This window comes from Neodiprion pinetum, chromosome 1 (assembly GCF_021155775.2).
Source record: "Neodiprion pinetum isolate iyNeoPine1 chromosome 1, iyNeoPine1.2, whole genome shotgun sequence".
NCBI classification, from domain to species: Eukaryota; Metazoa; Arthropoda; class Insecta; order Hymenoptera; family Diprionidae; genus Neodiprion; species Neodiprion pinetum.
Window position 1 is genome coordinate 32,293,698 of NC_060232.1, and position 22,084 is coordinate 32,315,781.

Below are 22,084 nucleotides of genomic sequence, written 5' to 3' on the forward strand. Positions count from 1 at the left end.
CGCCGCCTTTCAGTTCTATAAATTCGACCATGTTTATTTGGCCAGCTAAAGCAGATGGTGGGCATGCCACTGGTTTACGATTAATAAGTTTTTTCCTCCTCTTGCTCGGTCTGCGCATCTCTCGCTTTCTCGTTCGGCAAGTGTCCTTATCGCGTCTCTCGGCATTCCAATCGCGATATCTCTACGTCATCCCCGGAGCCGATTTCCCGTGTTTCCGGCCTAAGACGAGAATTCGCTAAACTTTCCACGGTGGAAATCAGGCGTGCAAATGTTGCTGCAGCGATTCAATCAAATCTGCACTCTATTTAACCCAAGGTGGAATAACGCCGTTATCACTTGACGAATTAGTGCTCGCGCTCCAGCAGCCGCTTGCCATTGCGCGAATCAATATTGCGAAATTTTCAACTTCTTCAGAGCTCATCACGCTCAGGCTTGCAGAGTTTTCTCAGGATCTCCGCATGTTATAATGCTGCGTGGGACGCGCACGTTCGTTGAAACAGTGCTGAACAAATATTTATAAAATGTACCTGAATTGAATAGATCTGTCAACGTGGTTCGCCATCTGCAGAAACAATGGCACAGAATACTTGTTCGTCAACTCGAGGTGGGCGTTGGAGCTTCTACAGGGGTAGATAAACGTGTAAAGTTGACGAATGAATCCGGAGAATGGACGAAATGTTTCTCGCCTATGCGGAAGCCGTGCTCAGAATGTACCTACCTAGGTTGCAGAGTGACTTTAAAAGCGTTTCCCTATTCTGGGCGGTGGTTGTAGCACTTTTGGAATAGTCCGAAGACTTTTTTCCCAAGATAGAAAGATTTCCAATGCAAGAAACGTCCTGAAAGTAGGTCGGCTGTGGTTTTATAATTCACTATGCAGTAAAGCTTGAAAAAAAATTCGTTATACAATTTTTATAGATCCATTGGAATGGAAAATTTGGTACAGCAATAATATTTAGACGATAGGTCAACACTGGGCATATCGCATTCGTTAGATTCACTCGGGTAAACAATTTTAATACCGTTATAACTTTTTTTCTTTCCTCGAATTTCATCTTTCTTCCATTTGCCTCTTCTATTTATAAAGCCTCGTGGGCATACCGTGTCCTTTGCACGAGTCATCGCTCCGTTACGATTTTGAAGAAGCTAGAACTTACCTAGGGCCGAAGGACGTGATTTGTGAAGGAAAATTTTACTCACAATCCTTCTAGGACGCGGGTGAGCCAACGAGTTTTTCTCTGTTTGTTTCTCTTCCTTACTTTTTTCGTGCTAACGAGAAGAGGTGTTGCGGGTGATTACAACTTGAACGGCACAGTTTCTCTGAACCATAAATTCCGCAAAAAAAAAACCTGGTGTTTATTTTAAGTTTTGTAATAATAAATGCATTAACGATTCAAACGAAAATATTGGTATCAAAATTATGAACTGAATAACGATAAAGAGAACGGAGAATTAACAGCCTAGCCCTTAAAGTAAGGATATAAAACGCGTATAAAATTAAATTGGAATGAAGGGGCTATAATAGCAAATTTGGCAAATTTTATTTAAATTTATCTTATATCTATAAGAACGGTTTGAACGTAGTAAACGATTCCGATCGGTATGACATATGAATGGGTGCTAAAGTTTTGGTGAAAAAAAAAAGAAAAGAAAAAACTGGTATGAATTTGTACAACAATTCACGTATAGATATAATTTGGAAACTTTATTGATTTTCATCGGAGAATATTAATAATGTACATGCCGGCGAAATGAGAAGGTCGGCTGCGGGGTGGATAGTCCGCAATCTCGTTGATCACTCGGTAAACACGAGAGAGGGCGGATAAATAACAATCTATAGGGGGAAAGGAGCGAGATTGGGAAATATTTGTGACGAGCAGGTACATGCGGCTGGTACATCGGGCCGCATTTATGGGAGATAAATAGCGATATCTGTTGGGTACGGGCGATTAGGCTGTATATCCATCCTTAGGTACCCACGCTCGGTGCGGGTAGAGCGGCGTACGTACCCTCTAATCCTCCCCGGTGTAAGAATCTACTTTGCCGGCGTCGTCGGAAGGGCCGTGAATCGGGCCGAGTTATCGGGAGCGGCGACGACGGCTGCAGGGAAGAGGGGTTTCCATGACGACGCCGTCGGCCGTCGGCCGTCGACACTGGACCAGAGACGCAAGCGCCGCGACGCGGCTCGACGGTGGCGCTTCGGAGTGCCTCCGGAGAGGCAGACACTGCGGTGAGGACGCCGCCCGTCGTGCCTCACCTCCTGGTGCAGTTGTCTCGCGTCGTGTCGCGTGCAGTCCGTCTCGTTGTCCCGGGAAAGGAGTGCAGCTCGCGAGTGCCGACGATGACGGGCATAGCACCGGGTTCGGACAGGTAGTGATCGCCTCTCGACGGACGGCCGTCGCGTCGAGCCGACGACGCGAGGATCCTCGAGCCATCGGCTTCACGTACACACACACTCGATCGATATCGCCCCACGGGCGAGGCAGCCACGCGGTATGTCGGGGACCCCGAGGCCTGGGCCCTTAGGGACGCGGGGTCACCCTGGGCCCGTCACGCGGCACCAGGAAATCGCCATGAACCCCCGCGCTCTCGCGGTTTCCGGCAACGCCACCGCCCTGCCGCCGCCGACGACGACGACGACGATGACGACGACGACGACGCTCCTGCCGCCGTCTTCCACTCTCCCGAGGCCGAGTCCCGCCGGCACCCTTCATCCCCAGGTCAGGCACACCGCCGCCCCCTCCGCCACCCCCTACTTTAATTACGGTCAATTACCCGAGGCGCTCCTCGACCCCGCAGATCCGTCTCTCTTTACGTCTCGCGCCTTTCCATCTCGGCGATTTGCCCACCAAAGTTTAAGGCCCCGTGTCCTCGCACCCTCTCAAAGAGTGGGCGAGAAAATATCTACCTACACGGGGCGAAAGGGGTGCAGCTTAATAAGACCCGACGCCTTAAGTTACTGCCTGGTTAATCTGACTCTGAGCACTTCGCACACGTACTAACTTTAATAATTAAATTCAAGATGTATGATGTAGCTGCTCTCCGATTTAATTATCGCGCGTCTGCGGGAGCTTGCGGTTCTTAGGAAAATTAATATGGTGTATTTCTTTTTCTTTGTTTTTTCACCACAAAATTAAATGCACCGGGTATACGCAGATATATACTTATTTCACGAAAACCACGATTTACTTGACGTACCTCGAATAACAAAGCCCACGGGCGCTTTTGTCTCTGGATTCAGCCATTTACCTGCAACTCAGCTTCTGATCTCCGTCTATCATGCGGTTGACAGAATCGCCGCGGGCATTCACTGATTACTTTAATCCGCAGACGCGGCGTGCATGTCCGATACCTACCGCGCCATTCACCCTAGAGCTTTAATGCCTTTACGTGAGATCGCTGCATCACCGCTCTGCAATAGGTATTATGCGCAAGTTTCAAACCGATTATACGCCGGCCCGTGGAGTCTATGTGCCTGCAGGCTTCTTTAATTACCATATGTTCAAATACAATCACCCCTTGAATGCAGAGGAGCGCGATATGCGTGACAATAGAACCAATGTAGCTTCGATTAATAGAACTCTCGCCAATTATTACCCGTGGTTCACATTTGTCCTCTTAAATAGCTTCAGCTTCAATTTGCAGATAGATAAGCGCGTCGTAATGGGAAATAATTGACATCAATTTCTTCTAGTCAAACGGAGTCAACTACTTACTTAATACCACGGTAGTTGAAAAAATTTCAGCAACATTGTCAAGGAAAACCATTTCGCCACATTATTTCTTTGAAGCTTTACATTCGTCTCCGATCTATTATTTTTTTCTCCACTTTCGCTGAAGGAATTTGTGTATTTTTTCAATGGTGAATTTTGTCAAGGATCGGACGAGTAACTACGGGCGACTTTCACGAGATCCAATTTTGTTTTGAAATCGAAGCTCTTGGAAATCTGATACAAATATTCTCCGATAACACTATCGAATCATTTACAGGAAGTCCAAATTTACCCACGCACAGTGAAATACCATGAATTTCTTATTTCTTTTTGGTAAATATGGTAAATCTTTTCTGTAAAGAATGTTAATTCTAATATAATATTGCACTGTGGGCTAATCAGTACGTTATTTGGAAATGCTTTCAATTTGCGGTGTAATTCGTCGACTCAAAGAAAGTACGAAGGGTTGGAAAGAGGAAAATCTTACTTGGGGTGAGACGAACGACAGATTAGGATTGAGAGACTGCGAGAAAAACTATGCTGACTATTCACGCAACATATTTCATTCAGTACCCCTTGACACCACAGCTTTTATCTCAGCTGCCTGAAATCATAAAAACCAAGGTTCGAAGATCTGCCTTATCCTCGATTAGGCTTTAAACGACCAGCAAGCCGGCGCAATAAGACGGCGTCGTTAAAAGATTAATTTCAGCCAAACAAGTCGTTTGCGAGAATAGTCAAGACACTTGCTTCGTAAATGTAACATCCACCCTCCCCGTCAACAAATGAATGAAGAAAAATAGTAATTTGAATCGCGACGGTGGGCCTGTAGGTGGACGTCTCGACGCAGGCCGACCTCCACGGCGTCGGAGGGCTGCACGGGGATTGGGGAGAGCGTCGGGCGACGCCGCTTTATTCACGTGAGGACATCAAGGAGCAGTACTGCATAACGAATCGGCAGTTGGACGCCGTCGAGAGGTCCGGGGGCGGGATATTCGGGTGCCTCTCTTCGCGGGGCCCGTCGCCTTGCGCCTCGGCGAGGACGTCCCTTCTATCGGCTTGCGTCCGGGGGGCTCCGAGCGAGGAGAACCTCTTCGACGCGCCGTACCCGAGGACGTTTTACCATCAGCCCCATCCGGGGCAGGCGAGGGGCCAGCAGGGCAGGTACGATACGGACGAGGAGGACTACCCGGACAATTCCTACTTCCGCCGACGACCGACTTCCTTTTGCACGACTCCTGACCCTAAAAGGTAAGCGACGAAGCGTTTCCCGAGGAGTTTAAGCCTCCCTTAGTGTCGTCACGCTGTGGCAGGCCTCCGGTGTCCCATGGTTAAAACGATGTGTTGCAACGACTCCCGACGCCCTCGCGAAATACGGTCGTTTAGGAGGCCCCTGCGCAAGAGTTAACGTTCGTTGAGTCGCTACCAAATGGCGATTGAAACGGTCATTATACTCTGCAGACTCGACGCGTCTCGATTTCGTAAACAACCCGCATTTTCCCGAGAGTCCCCTTTCTATTCATCGATCGAAAAATTGTTTCCAACTACGGAGACGCGACGCTTGCTAACCGGACGAATTTATCATTCCTGATGGCATGCGGCTACGCTCTCCCTCAATGGAATGCTCCAGTTTTTGCTGAAAATTATTTCACAATTCGGCGGACACTGCAGCCACTCATAGCACATTTGCATGAACCTCACGCCGCGCTGTGAACGGGCAATAAATCATAGCCAGTATCGTACCTACAGATCATTCAGACTGCAACAGCAGCGCAGCTCAAAAAGCACCGCCGTGCATCGGCAGAGTGGGTACAGCCTGCAATTACAGCGAAAGTTGGCACTCACTCGACGTTCGTATTTATGCCCAGATTCTCGCAGCCGCAATAAATTTATCGAGTGCTCTACATTTTCACCCTGCATCCCTTTATCGCCAGTTTTATACACCAACTTGTAGCTCTATTTGGCAACTCGCATCGCTGGCTGTCGCGCATGCCGATCACATCCCTGCCCAGTGTTCGTTTCTAATTTGTCTTACAATGAATGGCGGTAAAGGTCCACGGTTGACCTTGATATGAAATTTCGTCCAAAGTGAGGCCTCGATATCTTTGCGTCTTGGTGTGAGATCGAGGTCACGTAGCGGTTTCGGAAACGGACCTCATCGCGAGTTTGGCCGTGATGCTAGAGAAGAGAATGTCCCGGTTATAACGCGGTCTCGCCGAATCACATTCGTATGCAGGTTTATACCCACGCTCGATTCTTTACACACGAGCAGCCGCCACGTCGATGTGTATTATAGGCAGCATTAGCATCTGTGGGATTGAAGAGCCGCTTCTGTTGGGTATGTGCTTTGGAATCAAGCAAAGATGTTTACTTCCACGGAGCTTTTATTCCCTGAGTCTAAAGAGGAATTGGGTAAAAGCTGAGTGAGGTTGCTGGGTATTTTCTCGGCAAGCAACGTACGCGGGTTAACCGTATACCTAAGCTACGTCTACTCTTAACTAGAATTTAACGCTAGCACCAACCACGTCCCAGTGCTCCCTTAGCTTCCAATAAACTTAACCAAGACTTATTGCTCCGAGTGATTGGAGTATCGGATGAGGGCGAAGCGTCGGGAGGTCAGGACGGGTCGTAACTCCATCTCTACATCCGAAAGATGCTGTAATGCCACACTGGGAAGGCTGAGCTACACCACGAAGGGTGAAGCTACCTGTTGGACGCGTGTGCTCACAATTAGTTTTAATTATTAATTACGCGAGTCGAGAGTCCTGCACTTCCCGCGGTGTCCGCGAGTCGTGCCCTACATACCGATGTCGCGGGTCAAGTGACCGGGGACTAATTTTAAGAAGGTCCATGTATCGGATCGGATCCACGGGGATGAATTGCGATCAATTATTGAAGGTACACGTGGGTACCCGAGGACGAGGAGTCGACGCGACTGGAGGGTCCTCGACCCGTCTTACCGCCCACTCTTACCGCGCCAACTTCGATCAACCCTCGCCCCGCACCCCAGCAGCCACCACGACCGAAGCACGTCAGCTTCGCGAGGTCCCATACTCTGACGTCTTTCGAGGTACCACGATCCAGAAGCCCCCCGAGGTCTCACGAACGTCTCATTGACTCTCAGCCGACTATGCAAGGATCCCTTTCCGCCGTGCTACCCTTGACGCACACCTACGCTAACTCTGGAGACCCTCGTGTTCTGGTACTCGGTAAGTCAAGGACCAATGGCTTTGGTTGGTAGTTCGATAAAAGCGGAACAAGAAATAGTACAAAAAAAAAGTGGCACAATTTCATCGATTTTTTGCCTGTTCTTTCACGAACCGCGTAAGAAGTCACTTTTTTTGCGACTCTGCATTGTTTGGTGGGCGTTAGTGTTGCTCGGGGGGTGATCTTAATCTAACCGTTTTTGTTGCCCCTTGAAAGAAAAACCACCGAAACGTGGAGTAATGAAGACTCAGGCCACACAGACTGAAGTTCCTCAAAGTCTACGAGGGCGAGTGGCTCCCATAACACTTAGCCCAAGGACGATTCATCGGGTGAAGATGGTCTCTCAGGGTGCTCAGACGAACGGAATTCTGAATGGACGTAAACTGACAAAGAGCTACTCGGAGGCCGGTCAGTTAGGAACGCCCTTGGGAGCAACTTCACCCGGCGGTACTCCCATCAATGGCAACACAGATGTCGAGCATGAACCCCTCCAAAGGACGCAGTCGGAGGAACCTCCGAGGTCACCGTTTTTGGTCAACACTCCACCGACTTCTCTGACGCCGATCCCTCGCCCCTTGACAGACGACCGGGTGAACGGAGAATCGGACAACGCGATGGAACAGGTGAGGAACCGAATGATAGTTTTCATTTTGACCCACCAACCCTAAGACTAAACATCTTCCGATTTCTGGACTTTAGGCTGATCAGAGACTCGTTGACTCCGACAACGAGGAAATTTTGATCGACTTTAAACCGGCCCCGATTTCCCCTCGCACCCGGAGCAGCCTCAGTCAAACGCCGCGGCCATGCAGGAGGATAGTGCCGCTGCAAAAGACCCTTTCCGACGGTGAGATCCAGGTTGAACGGCGAGAGCTGATAGGGGAGACGAGCGAGCCAAGCTACCCCCACACGTGTAGAAGAAATCATCACGATCCTTGGAGCAAGTCAACTCGAACTCCCATCCTGTTTTCATCAACCCCCGACGACCTTGCACTTTTGAGGGCTACACCACCTGGAGAAGAAAATCACGATGAGGTACTTGTGTTGCTCAGAAAGTCGGCGAAGCGTTGCGCAGTGTGTTAAACGCTTTTGTTTCAGGAATTTCACGAGAATTTAATCAAACGAGGGCTCTTCCGAAAGAGGAGCGTGTCTCTTGAGGATGGAGTTCAAAATCTAGGTACAGGGCCAACGGTCACGGGTGAGCCCATACTACCCAGATCACTTCCCACTTCACCTACGACACCCACTTTGGTATCAGGTCTGTAAATATACTTGCGTTTTCATACTTTGAAAATCCGACTGTGATTAGACGCAGCTTGTCTTTGAGGACAGGCCAGACTTGGGGGACACGGTGATGTCTCCATATTATATAAGCTTCTTAGGTGGAGCAATAAGCGCTTCAGCCAGGCTTTAATATCCGAGAAAATTTATTATTAGACTAATTGTAAATAAACTCCGCTCCTCTCCCCGTGCATGATGATGAATAGCATTTCAAGCACAGCTGGAGATTAATGTCAGGTCGTAAATAAACTTGATGCTGAGTCATCTTCGATCTGGGTCCAAACAAATCATAATTTTTGTATTACTCTCAAAATACGCGTTTCTATGGTTGCGAAATAAACCAACTGATCGGATTGCTTTTTGCACATTCTAAACACCGTAACTGACAGTTTTTGAGTCGTTGTTCGGGTCCAATTTGCTTCGGTATACTCCATCAACGCCCAGAAATTTCTGTGCAATCATCCGAGTAATCAACTGTAACTGCTTTATCGCAATATTTCAGGACCTCAGAGGGCGGTGCAAAGTCCCGGTAGCGTGTCATCGAACCGACACCTCCTTCATGCGAAACTACCAGTCGGCGTAATGGGTTCGCCATTTGCGTCGAGTGACTCTTTGGCGAACGATGTAACCAGAGACCACAGTGACGGTATATGGAACGAATCTCAGGCTACAGTGTTGCAGGCTGACTCATTGGCCCTTCTTACGCCTTCCTCCAGAAGAAGACACCTTTTGATCCTCCAACACCAACAACGATCTTCCATGGACACCGAGGCGCTGGACGCCGAAGATGAAATGGAAGTGGGCCCACCAAGTCCCAGGATTCGTTTAGAACCAGCCACCCCAGTCAGCCCCGTCCCAAGGTGTGTGACATCAGCCTGCAATGCAACAAGATGTAAGAGCCAAAGGGTGACGAGACTTACGAGGTTATTTTTGTTCGTTAGCATCGATAATTTCCCGTCGTCCACACGGAACGGCAGACCACGAAGCGGTCTTCGAAGACGAAGTCCGATACCACCACCCTTGTCTCAACCGCAGTCCCAGTCATCCAGTGAATTCGGACTGAGTCTGGTCAGGACGGACTCGGGTCGAACGAATACAGACGTCTCGGAGACGTCAACGACTGAAGATTATGTGACGGCAAACACTTCTACGGGGACAGGTACGACGACGGGAAACTCTGGGACCACAAGTTCCCGGTCTCGACACCCTCAGCTTCACTCCGGTGCGGCACCGTCAGCACCAGCCTCAGCTACGGCCACTGCGGCCGATGGGAGTTCCTTCGAGAGCGCTAGTTCCATTTACAGTCTAGCGCGAAGTGAGGTAAGAGAAACCCTGATAAGCTATTCGATCAGGTGTCGGGGTGGTTCGATCGGGCGGGCCCTCTACTTTTATGGACATTTTATAGGAGTTTCTATTCCGGGTGTATAGGAGATAGCGAAGGGGCAAGATACTTCGCTCGTAAAGTCTTGAATCTTATTTACGAACACAGAAGGCGGGCTCTTCATCAATACTTTGTCTCGATCCTAAACTTTTTTCCAATAAAATTCTCACCCTCCGCTTTCCGCGAGCGTGCTAAAAATATACAAAACTTTTTTTCGCTTCGATAAGCTTTCTCCGATAAAAGTATATCGGGTGAGAATCATTATATCTGTTTCAGGCCGTCGTCGAAGAGCCTTGCAGTCCACCGGCTATCATCGAAGAATCCGAAGCTTCTCCCGGAATCGAACCGCCCCCATCTCCGGCTAGATCGACGTCGAGCAGTAGCTCCGGTAGCTACGATCTCGAGGACGCGATGCCGGAACCTCTTCAAGATTCTTACCCAACTGCACCTCTCAGTGGTGCTGCCTCTGAAACTGAACCAGACCACGATGTAAGAGAAGCACTACGTGATGATCGAAAATCACTTTTTCTGACTTTTTTATAGTCGTCACACCTAGCCAACTTTTTTCACGATGGTTTTATCTGTACAGGAAGAGCACCGATCCAGTTCTGGCGGTTACGCAGAGTCACCACCAGATACTCACCTGTGGTCGGAAGAGGAGAGACGTAGACGCCGAAAAACGTTCACCTTGGACTTTCAGCCAGGCACTGAGGTGGAAAATGGACGCGTCGACGGATATTTGGAGAATCGGGACGTGAGTCCGACTCCAAGTCACAGGCACAGACTGAGAGGCAAACCGCTGAACACGCGAAGTCCTCACCGGAACAATAAGAGGAGGGATTCGGCTCAGCAGCAGCAGATCATCAGAAGCCCACAGAAAGACGACTGGCGAGAACCACTCGAAGACGGAACCCACGTCCCTACGTCGGATGATTCGAGCTGTAGCCATCGTCACCACCTTCATCATCATCATCACCATCATCATAGGGAAAGTATTGAAGGAGGAAGACACAGGAGAATGCGGGAGAGTCCGAGAAGAAAAACGGGAGGCTATATTTCGTCGCGACGAAAGAGCAACGAGGTAAATCATTTTCACGAGAACACTCACCTTCATGCAATTGATTTTCAATTTCAATTCAGGACAAAAACGCCGCGTTGACAGGAAGTCTTCCCAGAAGAAGATCCAGGCCCGTGGAGGAGATTTGTTCGAGTCGACTGAGTCCTGGTGGACACTATCAACGAAGTCCTGGGCACAACGGACACGCGACGATAATCGTGAAGTCGCCGAGTCCAGAAGCGCGACTAAAGGCACTGTCAGCCGAGTCCCTGAGGTCAGTTAGTCCCGGAAGTGACAGCGTCTTTTACAGCGAAGGTGCGGACCACTCGTCCTGTGTTACTGCTAGTTTAGAACCTCTGGACGCACCGCATTGTCACCATTGTGGTCGTGAGGTAATTCTACAAAAATTAAATATCGCCACGTAGGTATTGTGTATCCCTATAAAAACTATCTCGGCTTAGCGTGAACTTTTGTGGTCTGCGATTCTCTTGAGCTGAATATTCGAAATAAATAAACTTTTAACGGAGACATACATAGCAGAGCAAGTTATACGTCGACAGCTCCATTATCGACTTCCGGCTTTTCGCGCCAGATGAAAGCTTCTTCATCTCTGTATACACGAACTAGCTTTTATATTCCCCGTATCGTCTTTCGTTACGTATACTTCGTGTTTTTGTATGTGTACGCCTACAGTGATCACTAGTATATGGGGATATGAGAACACTGTAAGAGCAGCGCGTGCAAAAGCGGCGGAAGAAGCGAATTACATTTGAAAGCATGGCTAGAACGGAGAAAAGCTGCGAATAAAGGAGTACTTTTTTCAAGAGTATGTATTTACCTCGTATCTCATTCCGACTGTGCGGGGCAAAAGCATATGCAGAGTAGTATAACACAGCGACAATTAGAATAATAAACTGAAAGCGCCAATTAGTCGGCCCGAGTCGGCAGAGGTTGTGCTGTATAGAGTTTTAATAAAAAGGTATACCACTAGCTATTGCATTATTCAAAGAAACGTACAGAGGAGTTTCGGGAAAAGTAGCCGGTCTCCGTATCCGAGGTATTAGCTCTCTTGCAGGATTTACAGGTTAATTTATTCGGTCTGTGGTTTTACCATGCCGAGAAATAATTTATCGAACGCCGTTTCCAAGTGTAAGGAAGAAACCGTATACAGCTGTATATTTAATGCACTACTGCGTCTGGGATTTGGAGATTTGGTGAAGAGATACGTGAGAAAATTATTAGGGCTCGAATACACGATACGGGATTTGGTTCTGTCCAATTCGCCACCCGAATTTATTCTTTAGAACCATTTTTATTCCTCGTTTAAGGTCCAGGAGGAAATCGTCCAACCGCCAGCCGGGTTTGCCGATTCCCCCGAGGGCCACAAGGCGACTACCAAGCACTCCGGACATCGATTGTATAAAAAATTCGACAAACGATTCCGCTCCGAGGATAGAAGCGAACGTAGACATCTCTGGAGCAACGGGAGTCGTTCCGAGGTCCGGGCAAAATCCGAGGAGAGAAACGCGAGGTCCAACAGCCCCCGGGAAGAATGCAGTCGAAGGAGACTTCAGGCTCGCAGTACCGACGCCAGCATGGAGGTTCTCACTGGTAAGCTTCTTGTTCCGCGCATCAGTATCGTCTCCGTTATACAGCTCGGCGTTGTTTCGATCTTGAAAATGAACGAAATCTTCTTGAATTTCAGGTCGAGAAAATGATGCCAGACAACTCGAGGCGTACGCAACCGGTGACTGGATATGCATAGAAGATTTTCGCGGCAGTCACGTTTGGCGAAAGCCGGAAAGCCGCGGCGACGAAGACGACGCAGGCACCGACGGAGCGGGAAGGGAGCGTCGAGATTCGCAGGGTTCAACCGAGAGCGAGAAGTGTTTTGCTCGAAAGTACCACGCGGCGAGACGAAGGATGATTCACGCCAAGATCAGCGGAGAGATGCAAAAAAGGATCCACATGAAGAGCTTGAGTGAGTCTCCTCCATCTGCTCCTCCGCTTGGCACGCTTGTTTTATTTTCTTCTCATTATAATACACGAATAGACGTTTCGAGGGAAATAAACTCTTTTGAATACGAAGAACGCAGCTTTCTTTCGGTTCTTTGTCGCGTTCGCCGCAGATTAGGAACGGCTATTTTTGCACGTGGCTAGTGCTTGGATGGATCTGCTGGCGCCTGGGGATCCCGCTCCGCGGCACGCGTGTCCTGACCACGACACTCGGAGGTAATCGCCTCGACGCACGTCTCGCGAGACTGAAGTGACGATCGTAGGCGTCGGAGTTGCGTAACGCGTCAAGCCCCGGACCGTTCGCGCCAACTGCCATAACAAAAACTTGGGCGCGAAGACGTCGCTCCGAAAGACCAAAGTGTCGATGGCACATCTATGTATAGCTCATGGTCCAAGAACGTGACATTCCGGCGTTCCATTCGGCTTCTTTTTATCTCCCATTTTCCCCTCCCACTCCCCGTCGCTTTCCTTCGGTTTCGTTCGTTTGTCCGTAATTTTCTTCTTTCTTTTCTCCCCCGTCTCCTTTGTTGCGACGCACACACTCCATACGCTGATGCTCCATTTTTACTTGGCACTCCGCACTGCAGCTTGCAGCGTCCTACGCCGTTCCTCCCGACGCGACGCGATGCCGCATTCTCTCCAGGGAACGGACCAGATGGTCACTGCGCCACGTCTTCTCCCGCCAGACTCTACTTAATGCACGACCATTTCCCTGACGTGGGTACGTCGTTGCATCTTGACCAGGGTATTGCTTTGCCGTGGCTAGAACAACGGTGACGTCCGCTTTAAATCGTCCCCCGTGTTTCTAAATTCAAATGGGTTGTTTACAGCTCCGGCAGGCCGATAAACTGCGGCAGGAAATTTGTTAACCGATGCAGTTTAAGACAGGATCAAAATAGACAGCCGTCCGGTTATTTGTCTTGGCTCGAGACGCGCGGTACCAATAATCGGTTCGAAAAATACTTCGTTTAAGAAATTTATCGGGGGGTTGGAATAGTCGGTGCAGCGCATGCAACAGCCGAGTCTCGTATGGTCGGGACGCTGAAGCCTGCGAGGTGTGTTCCGATCGATGACAATTAGTGTCAATTGGCGACTGATCAAGCTGGACTTGTGCGGCTACGATCGGAATGACGTGCAGATGGGATTGTCATCCGGTTCTTCACAATTCTTTAAATAAGCGTCGCGTAATACTGCGGTGGCTAAATATAAACCCCGGCGTCGCGGCGCTGCCGCTGAGCGAAATCTTCACGAGATGAGCTTGCGGCAGTGGAGAGAAAAGGAGAGACCGAGAGAAAGAGAGATGGAGTAAAGAGAGAGTAGGGGAGATCCGAGAAGAAGAACTTTTGGCTACAGTCAGTGGGTCAGGGCGTCAAGTCGCATTCCACCAGGGTACTACCTAAAATCTCCATCGGACAAAGACCGCTTCAACTCGCCGCGCGTATTTTCAACGATATCGCCGTTCCTTCCGTCACTTCGAACCGATTCGGCATTTCTTCTTTCTACCTTCTCCCGTCGTTGATCCCTCCAAAAAGTGGTGCGTGATTGCAAGTACAAGTGGAGGTGTCTTCGCGACGGAACAAAGCGGTTCCCGTACAACAAAAAATGGTGTGCGACGCCGCGGGTTCCGGGTGCCCGCCCGAGATCGGAGAAGAAGACGTCTCCTTGAGGCGCGCCCTTGAAGATCTTTTCAAATGTATGCTCAGGGTCTGGTGCAAGGAAGGCCAAGCATTGACCACGCTCGGCGTCCCGCCACCCGGTATATTTGCATATTTCGTTACGCTGCACAAAGCGCCATTATTACTAACAAATTATCCCTCTGGCTGCATAATCCGACTCGAGTATATAACCTCAAATAACGGCGTCCGATAACTGCACAACGTTGCCCGATTCAGTCCGCGTGATGATATTTATCGTTCTGTTACAATTGCTGGCTTTCTAATAACATTATTTTATTTGCTTACTTTCACGTATGTGTCTACATCGCCGTGTACTGTTCGATAGCTGAATTTTCCTAGTTCTCAATTGCTTGAAGATTTCCCGTTCGTTAATTTGTGTGAACAGAAAATTTTATTATTACCCACCCTCGATGGTATTTTCCATTTTGCTGTTTCCAGCTAATCTCCAGTGCACGTGAAAAGTTTCAAAAATCCTCTGATGTGTACATTACAATGGCTGTAAAATTCTGTATATTGAATATCTCGTCACGAGAATGATCGTGTTTTTATTTTTCCTGGATGCTTTATGTTGAGACGGATATGATACACGCAACTGAAGCCGTCAAATACAATCCACGGCATAATTTTATCGCGAAGATGACCTGATTCTTTGCGTCAAATTATAGCACGGGATGAAATAAATAAGAAATTCCACGAGGCGAAAAACCATCGCGGCAGGCAGAAGGTCTTATCAATTTTAGACCAGAACACGTTTTATATACGTTCCAGCGTAAAACTCCGTGGATATGTGTATATATCTAAAAATAATTTAACGAGCGCTCCACACAACCGTAGTACGACTGCGAACATTTTTTTTTTACTATCGTAACACTGCGTGAAAAGAAAATATCTATTTTTCACGATTTGGAAGCGTGGATTTATTCCGCAAAAAATTCCTGCAACGAGCGGGACGTTGAAAAAAATGATTAATGGAGTCGAGTCCTCAGTAATATTTTGCTGTTGAAAAATCATTAATCGAAGATAAATTCTATTTTAATGATTCGTAACATTTCTGAACTGTCAGCGAAACTCGCGACCGTGAATATTGTTCTGAAAATATGGAATCAGTGAAAAGAGACGGAGAAAGAGAGGAACGGCTTCCACCGTTATCGTAAATTCTTATAAAAATACCTCGGTAAATTGTTATCTATGGACGCGACGCGATCGCCGGCAAAAAAGTCGCCATCGTCTCAAAATGAAGTGATAGACACGCGTGTCCTTGTGCTCGAATCGTGAGGAATACGCCTCGGACGTGTGAATAAAAATAAGTCTGAAATCGTTTTTCCTCTTCGTCTGCACATTATAATATAGTGTCGCGTTCAGCGATAGTACAACATAAGTACGTGTATACCTACAGCCAGAGATATGTCATAAGCGACTCTCTGAAAAGCTCATGTTTTCCCGCTCATGAAAGACGGTATTACTTTTTACGTCTCAGCCTTCTGATCGAAAAACTTACCTTCCCGAATGGATATTGCGGTGTTGCTGTCGCGAATAACGGTGTATAAGCTTCGACGTTTGGTCGGATGAAGGCGGATAACTTTTACTCACCGCATTACGTTTCGATCAGGATTGGCTGATACTCGTCTCAGATAAATCGATCGACACCGAGCCATCTCGACTGAGAAAACTAAAGAAAGGAAATAATTATTACAGTAATGATTTTCTAGGTGATTCATTTGACTGAAAGACTGTAGTACATTAGCACTATTTGAAAGAATATTTCTCTCGGGTTATACATGATTGATTCTTTTTGAAATTCAAACGGACCTGGAAAAGATGTAGACTTTAAATTGCGTCGTTCTTAAGGTGTAATATTCTTTTGGAATTTACCGGATGGTTCCATCGTCAAGCTTCACAGAATGGAAGATGAATGACCGGTATTTGTAAGAATAAGCTGACAAAGTAACCGCGCTGCAGCGGCGAAGACGATGCGGGGGTAAATGATGACCACCACTTGCCGGCTTGGCAGGCGACGGTGACGTAACAGCTTTGCTATTTGCTCGGGGTCTCTGTGTACACCTTACGTGTATACACGATGTGACATAACAAACGGCCCGCCGTTTCAAAAGCGCTACCATCCATTACGATTTTGTTAAATAACTTTTTCTGACGTCGGCATTATACGGGCGGCGCGTAAGGTACGCGTCCGAGGGATTGCATAAGTAGGTACGGTTTACGGCTCGCCGATCGAATTCCTGCTACGCGGGACTCGAGAAAAGTCGCGTAAACGGCGAAACAGGGTCCGAAATACGGCGCGGAGTCGCGTGTCATCCCTCATCATCGAATCGCGTGAGAGCCGGTCCTCCGGAAGAGCGTCAAGCTTCCGAGGGAATACCGGAGGCTAAAGATCAATCTGAGAGGTGAACGTGACTTATGAATGGGCAGACTGCCCGGCCAAGTAATTCGCTTGATAAGATCGACTCGTTGAATTTGGGTCAGAGCTGCTGGAAGGTTTCCTCGTTTTGTGTTAGAGCCGTTCACCCCGTTAACCGCGTTAAGAAAACAAGAGGGAAAATCAATCAGTCAGGAGCCGTGGCGTGCGAATGCGCCCCGGAAGCAGCTGCGTTGTACAGGGTGTACGAAAGAGGAAGGGGGAGGGGGCGGGGGAGGCTTTACTTTTGTGTAACAAAAATTTATTCACGCGGTCCTGTTCGAAGAATCGCTCGGATTGATTCGCCGCGGTCGAACACCGCCAGCTATGACTGATGTAATATGTGTGTCGATATTTTCAGAAAGCGACAAAAGAGTGATCGTAAAAAGGGAGCCTGGGGGCGAGTTCGGGTTCCGGATTCACGGCTCGAAGCCCGTCGTGGTATCGGTAATTGAGCCGGATATGCCGGCTGAGAGCTCCGGCCTCGAGGTGGGCGACATCATCATATCCGTAAACGGAAGAAGCGTCATGGACGCGGTTCACTCGGAAGTCGTAAGGCTCGCGCATTCGGGAACCGACATCCTGGAGCTCGAGGTCGTGCGAACCTGCAACATCCTGGCGCCCCAGGTCCCGAGGAGCGGCTCGAAGGACGGGCCAGCCGAGGCGCCTCTCTGCTCCGGGTACCTGTGGAGGAGGTCGACGACTTCGACGTCTTCGACGTCGGACAAATGGGTCAGGAGATGGTTCGCGTTACGCCGCGACAACTGCCTTTATTGCTACAAGACTGATGCGGTGAGCGGAGAGCCTGCTGCACCAGCAGGGGATGTCCCTGAGAGTTGCGAGTTGTTTTACACTCGATTTGTCGGGTCCGCGGCGAAGGCGTTGGTGAAAAATTCATGAGAGCACCGCGGAGTTAAAAACAGACCGTTCGCATTCGTATAGTTGCCGAGGTTTCGCCGCGGTCCTACTCCTCCTCCTGCCCGTGCTGCAGGATATAAATATTTATTAACCCACTGGGGTGTAAAGTGACTATAATCATAAACCTTTCTTACGACCCAACAAAATGAGAAACCGAATGTCAGATGAGTTGCCCGCTTACGTTTTGTGCGTGACGAAAATACCTACGACAGCGTACACGGGCGAAAATAAAATAAATAAGGGTATAGAGAGAAATTTTCCGATTATTCGTTATCGATTCAATTCACGGTATTTGAACGATCGTTGACTTATCAGCTGCACAGATATACCACCAGCACTAGCCAATATCTTGATCAAGACTGTACGCAAAGATTACACGTTGCCTTTCGTTATACCACAGGCGGCGATGAAAGAACGGTTATTCGTAACGTAACGGACTATACGTGCAAGGATAAAAGTTCTTCTAATTCACAGAACATATTTTTAGTTTCATTTGTGACTGGAGTGAGCCAACGTAATCAACAAAAGAGAATAAAAAAGGAAAAAAAAAACGCGAGGTTGTTTAAATGATCGAGTATTTTTCTGCGCTAACGAGCCTAGCGCAAACGTAAAACATTTCGGTAGTTTTGGTGGCTGTCCACTGTCAATGTGTGGCCTTGAAATAAACTGAACTGGCAAAAGTCCACGATCAAAAGAATTCTATATCTAAACATAGAGACAAACTTTGAGCTGGTGGCTTTTAACTAAACATGAGGAATGACGTCTCTCTGACGAAATTGGCGCTCACCAGTAACCAGCTTTACCGATTATACCTACCGATATCCCGGCACGGTATGAAACTCATTACCCTTACACGCTCCTTGTTTCCCGCAGGATTCACAGCCGGTAGGAGCAGTGATGCTCCTAAAGTACGCGGTAACGCCAACCCCCGACGTCAGACCCCACAGCTTCGTCATAACGAAACCCGGAGCACCAACGTTGCACTTAGGAGCCGACGCCGAGGAAGCGGCCAGCCGTTGGGCGACGGTCATAAAAGAAGCTGTCGAAAAGAACAACCAGGTAAGTACCTCCGAGGAACGGTTCCAGGGCGAACGACGGACCGACCGAGCGGACTCTGCTTTAATTGGTGATTCTAATCTCGATACGGATCCTTATATCAGGTTACCCTGGGCCTTATCGACGGTTTCCCCCGCGCACAGATTCTTACGCCATTCGACCACTCGAGGATGCTGGTTCGATATCAAGTTATAGCAAACAAAATTTAAAAGATTCATTAGAGGCTTTTAAACCGACTATGAACGACGAATTTTATTCTTCAATATCTTTTTCGGAACGCGGGTAGTTCGCTGACACTTATATCCCGCGTAGCGGATCGAGAAGGAGGATTTACCTCTAGGGAGTAAATTTTACTACTTCTATTAGGTGATACGAAACCTGGTGGCCAGGACAAATTTATAACGAGGTTCCACTTCGACGTATATTCCAAGATTATATCCTTGCATCAATCTTTCGTAGATAGGTTTTACTCCGTCCAGACGACTTTAACCTAATCTGACTACCCGGGGTCTCGGATTTTTAGTGTGTGGCCCTCTGGCTCAGTTCAGGATTATGGCCCCGGATCGAAGAGGCGTACTGGCTTGTCTATTACTTCTGTTTATCAGCCAGGATTTAACATTTTTTCAAGGGTTTTCATCGTTTTTATCTCACTCGGGCTAATCCAGTCCATACACTTCTAAACGATCGAGGATCTTTGACTTTTGAACGCTATCCCCGTTCGATTGAATATCATATTACTCCCGCGTGTCTCCCCAGAGGTGTGTAGGTATAACCATTTAAAGTCAACCGAAAGGTAATAATTTTCTAAATTTTATATGTACATATATATATAAGAAAAAGTTGATACAGAATTTTTTCAACGTCACGTTAGATTAATGAAAATGAAATAGGTAGCGTAAGACTAAAACACTTTTAATCGAAGCTACTACGGTACGCGACGTCGTGACGGATCGAGTCGATTAAAACTTGTAACGCACCGATGTGCAAGTAGGAAAGTAAGGAAACGTCTTGATCGCCGAGACGCGTCGCGTAGATCTTACGGTGAGATTAATCGTTCAGCGGTGGCGAAGCGGCGGTCACTCGACCGTGCGGAGAACACGCTCGCCGTATACGATGCAAGAGTGAGGCCGGCGGATCGAACCGCTGTCAAATGAAGTTTTGTTTGACGTCTATCCGGCAGGGCGACACCTGGTTGAACGCATCGTTGAGGCTACAGCAGATGCCTCCCTGCACGATTCAGAGGCCGGACTGTTTCGGCTACCTCAGTAAGCAGCAGGGCGCTCATACCAGGGAATTCGGCTCGAGCTGGTCTCGCAGATACTGCGTCCTCAAGGACGCCGTCCTCTACTTCTACGACGACGCCAACGCCGAACGCGCCTTCGGCATCGCCTGTGTTCGCGGCTTTTCCGTTCACTGGGGTGCATCCGGTTCCGCGGAGGGCAGGAAACACGCCTTCGAACTACAGCCGCCAGATTCTACCCAAAAGAGTCACATTTTTGCGACCGAATCCGAAATGGACAAAAAGAGGTGAGCTCCGAGATGATAAGGACAAGAAATCGCTTCAAGTTATTTGTTTCCGGTGTTCTTTTCCTTTTTCATACCATTAGAGACCATAATCGATCCTCTCAAAGCGACATCCCGTTCATGTTTGAGAATACCGAAATCACTGGAAATTCAACCAATTGTATCGGTGTATTCGGGTCCGTTGATTAGAGGTGCATTGAAAGGATATCACTGCCCGTAAGCAGTCGCATCACGTTCCTAGATTCCGGTCGCCCGAGTACACATATAAGTCTATAGCCTCGGCACGAGTCGGACTCTATAACAAACGAAAGGGTTTCGGTGACTAATGAGTGAAGACCTTATTTCCCAAATCGCCGATTCAATTCATTCTCGACTGTAATTGCCAAGCCCCTGCAATCGGCCATGACTAACAATCAGACCTTCGGCAAGTAAATCCTCTGCATTCTCATCTCGCTCAAAAGGACCGCGCCTGCAGTTCGGAAAAATTTTAACCGCACCTGCGTATTGTGTGCCTATCATGCTTATAACGGTTGTATTAATTTGTTAACCCGAAGCCACGAAGTTGAATAATTCTCGACAGAGATTGCACGAAAATTAAGAATCTTTAGCACCGACTGTCATCCGAGAAATATACAACTCATTGGTAACGTTTAAAGAGGTGCGATATTCATTTTGCCAATCTCATTGGAAAGGTGGGCAACTCGAACGTATACCTGTGCAAATTCTAACTCCAGCGTCCAGAAGTGATTTCTACGTGTTTTGTCTTGCAGGTGGATAGCAGCGCTCGAATACTCGATTGACCGGTGGATAAAGATAGGTTGACGAGACAACTAGTCTAGCCTGGCTCGGCTTGTTCCTCCGCGGCGAGCCGACCCGATGTAACGAAATATCTTTGTCCCAGCAGCGACGAATTTACCCAGCACAAAACTTCATCAACGATCGTCAAATGCGACTATAATATTTACCTTTCTTTCTTTTCACTTTTACTTCGTTCTCTTGTCGTGTTCTTGACGTTATTATTTTACTTATGCATCGATTTTTGTTTAAAAATGCATTATTCGTCATTATTATTATCATTATCCTCAACATCATCCGAGATTATTCTCACAATGATTATTATTATTATTATTATTATCATTGCCATTACTGTTAACGTTGTTATTATCATTATTATTATTATTATTATTATTATTATTATTATTATTATTATTATTATTATTATTATCATTACGATTATTATTGCTGTTATTACGAAGGCGTATAAACATAAATACGATATTGTATAGAGCCTTGCGTGCGTGTGCGGTGTAAGAATGCGTGAGTAGTTGAAACGTGGCATGCATTGAGCGAATATCTCACGACGTATGCGTGAATGCGTGTAATGTTGATGTTGTAAATGGGAACATGAAAGGGAGAGAGAGAGGGAGAGAAAAAGAGAGAAAGAGCGAGAGAGCGACAGAGAGAGAGAGAGAGAGAGAGAAAAAGTAGAGGTGCAAATGCTTTGTGGGACGTTCGAAGTATGCGCGAGTGTAATTGAATAATGAATGCTTTTTTGTCGTCTTTTTTGTCATTTGTTTCCTCCTTATTGACGTTGAATATAAGAATTTATAATTGTAATACATATATAACGAGCACGCCCCCTCCCTCCCCTTCAGCAAAGGAACAAAAAAGAAAAACAGGAAAACAACCCAGAGGGCCGCATTTAAAACTAACGTTTATAAAACTTTACCTATAAAAGAGAAAACTATAATCACGAACAGTTATAAACATATTTACGTGTTGATAGCAAGGAGTTCCGATACGGAATGAATGCGCCATACGGCTCGGGTGTATGTATACCATAAA

At 47.6% G+C, this 22,084-nt stretch overlaps 2 protein-coding genes across 2 annotated transcripts; both read left to right on the forward strand.

The window, feature by feature from the left end:
• Positions 1 to 2,193: 2,193 nt before the first annotated feature.
• LOC124224821 (mucin-2) lies at positions 2,194 to 13,499 on the forward strand. Its single transcript, XM_046637024.2, has 14 exons — positions 2,194 to 2,717; positions 4,543 to 4,961; positions 6,609 to 6,919; positions 7,134 to 7,540; positions 7,617 to 7,952; positions 8,016 to 8,175; positions 8,701 to 9,058; positions 9,140 to 9,518; positions 9,856 to 10,068; positions 10,169 to 10,693; positions 10,780 to 11,028; positions 11,965 to 12,247; positions 12,342 to 12,617; positions 13,483 to 13,499. Exons 1-14 carry the CDS (start codon positions 2,493 to 2,495, stop codon positions 13,497 to 13,499), a joined length of 4,158 nt encoding a protein of 1,385 aa, XP_046492980.2. The 5' UTR covers positions 2,194 to 2,492.
• A 305-nt stretch (positions 13,500 to 13,804) lies between these two features.
• On the forward strand, positions 13,805 to 21,983 carry LOC124212238 (uncharacterized). Its single transcript, XM_046612484.2, has 5 exons — positions 13,805 to 14,408; positions 17,103 to 17,533; positions 18,533 to 18,718; positions 19,896 to 20,242; positions 21,010 to 21,983. The coding sequence occupies exons 1-5, from the start codon at positions 14,255 to 14,257 to the stop codon at positions 21,059 to 21,061; spliced, it is 1,170 nt and encodes a 389-aa protein (XP_046468440.1). The 5' UTR covers positions 13,805 to 14,254; the 3' UTR covers positions 21,062 to 21,983.
• Positions 21,984 to 22,084: the final 101 nt, after the last annotated feature.

Bases quoted from the DNA above. Each gene is read 5' to 3' on its own strand.
- LOC124224821 (XM_046637024.2), top strand. From the start codon at position 2,493: ATGTCGGGGACCCCGAGGCCTGGGCCCTTAGGGACGCGGGGTCACCCT. The intron at 6,920-7,133 runs GTAAGTCAAGGA...GCCCCTTGAAAG, and splicing joins CCCTCGTGTTCTGGTACTCG to AAAAACCACCGAAACGTGGA. The intron at 9,519-9,855 runs GTAAGAGAAACC...TATCTGTTTCAG, and splicing joins ACAGTCTAGCGCGAAGTGAG to GCCGTCGTCGAAGAGCCTTG.
- LOC124212238 (XM_046612484.2), top strand. From the start codon at position 14,255: ATGGTGTGCGACGCCGCGGGTTCCGGGTGCCCGCCCGAGATCGGAGAA. The intron at 14,409-17,102 runs GTATATTTGCAT...CGATATTTTCAG, and splicing joins GCTCGGCGTCCCGCCACCCG to AAAGCGACAAAAGAGTGATC. The intron at 20,243-21,009 runs GTGAGCTCCGAG...TTTGTCTTGCAG, and splicing joins TCCGAAATGGACAAAAAGAG to GTGGATAGCAGCGCTCGAAT.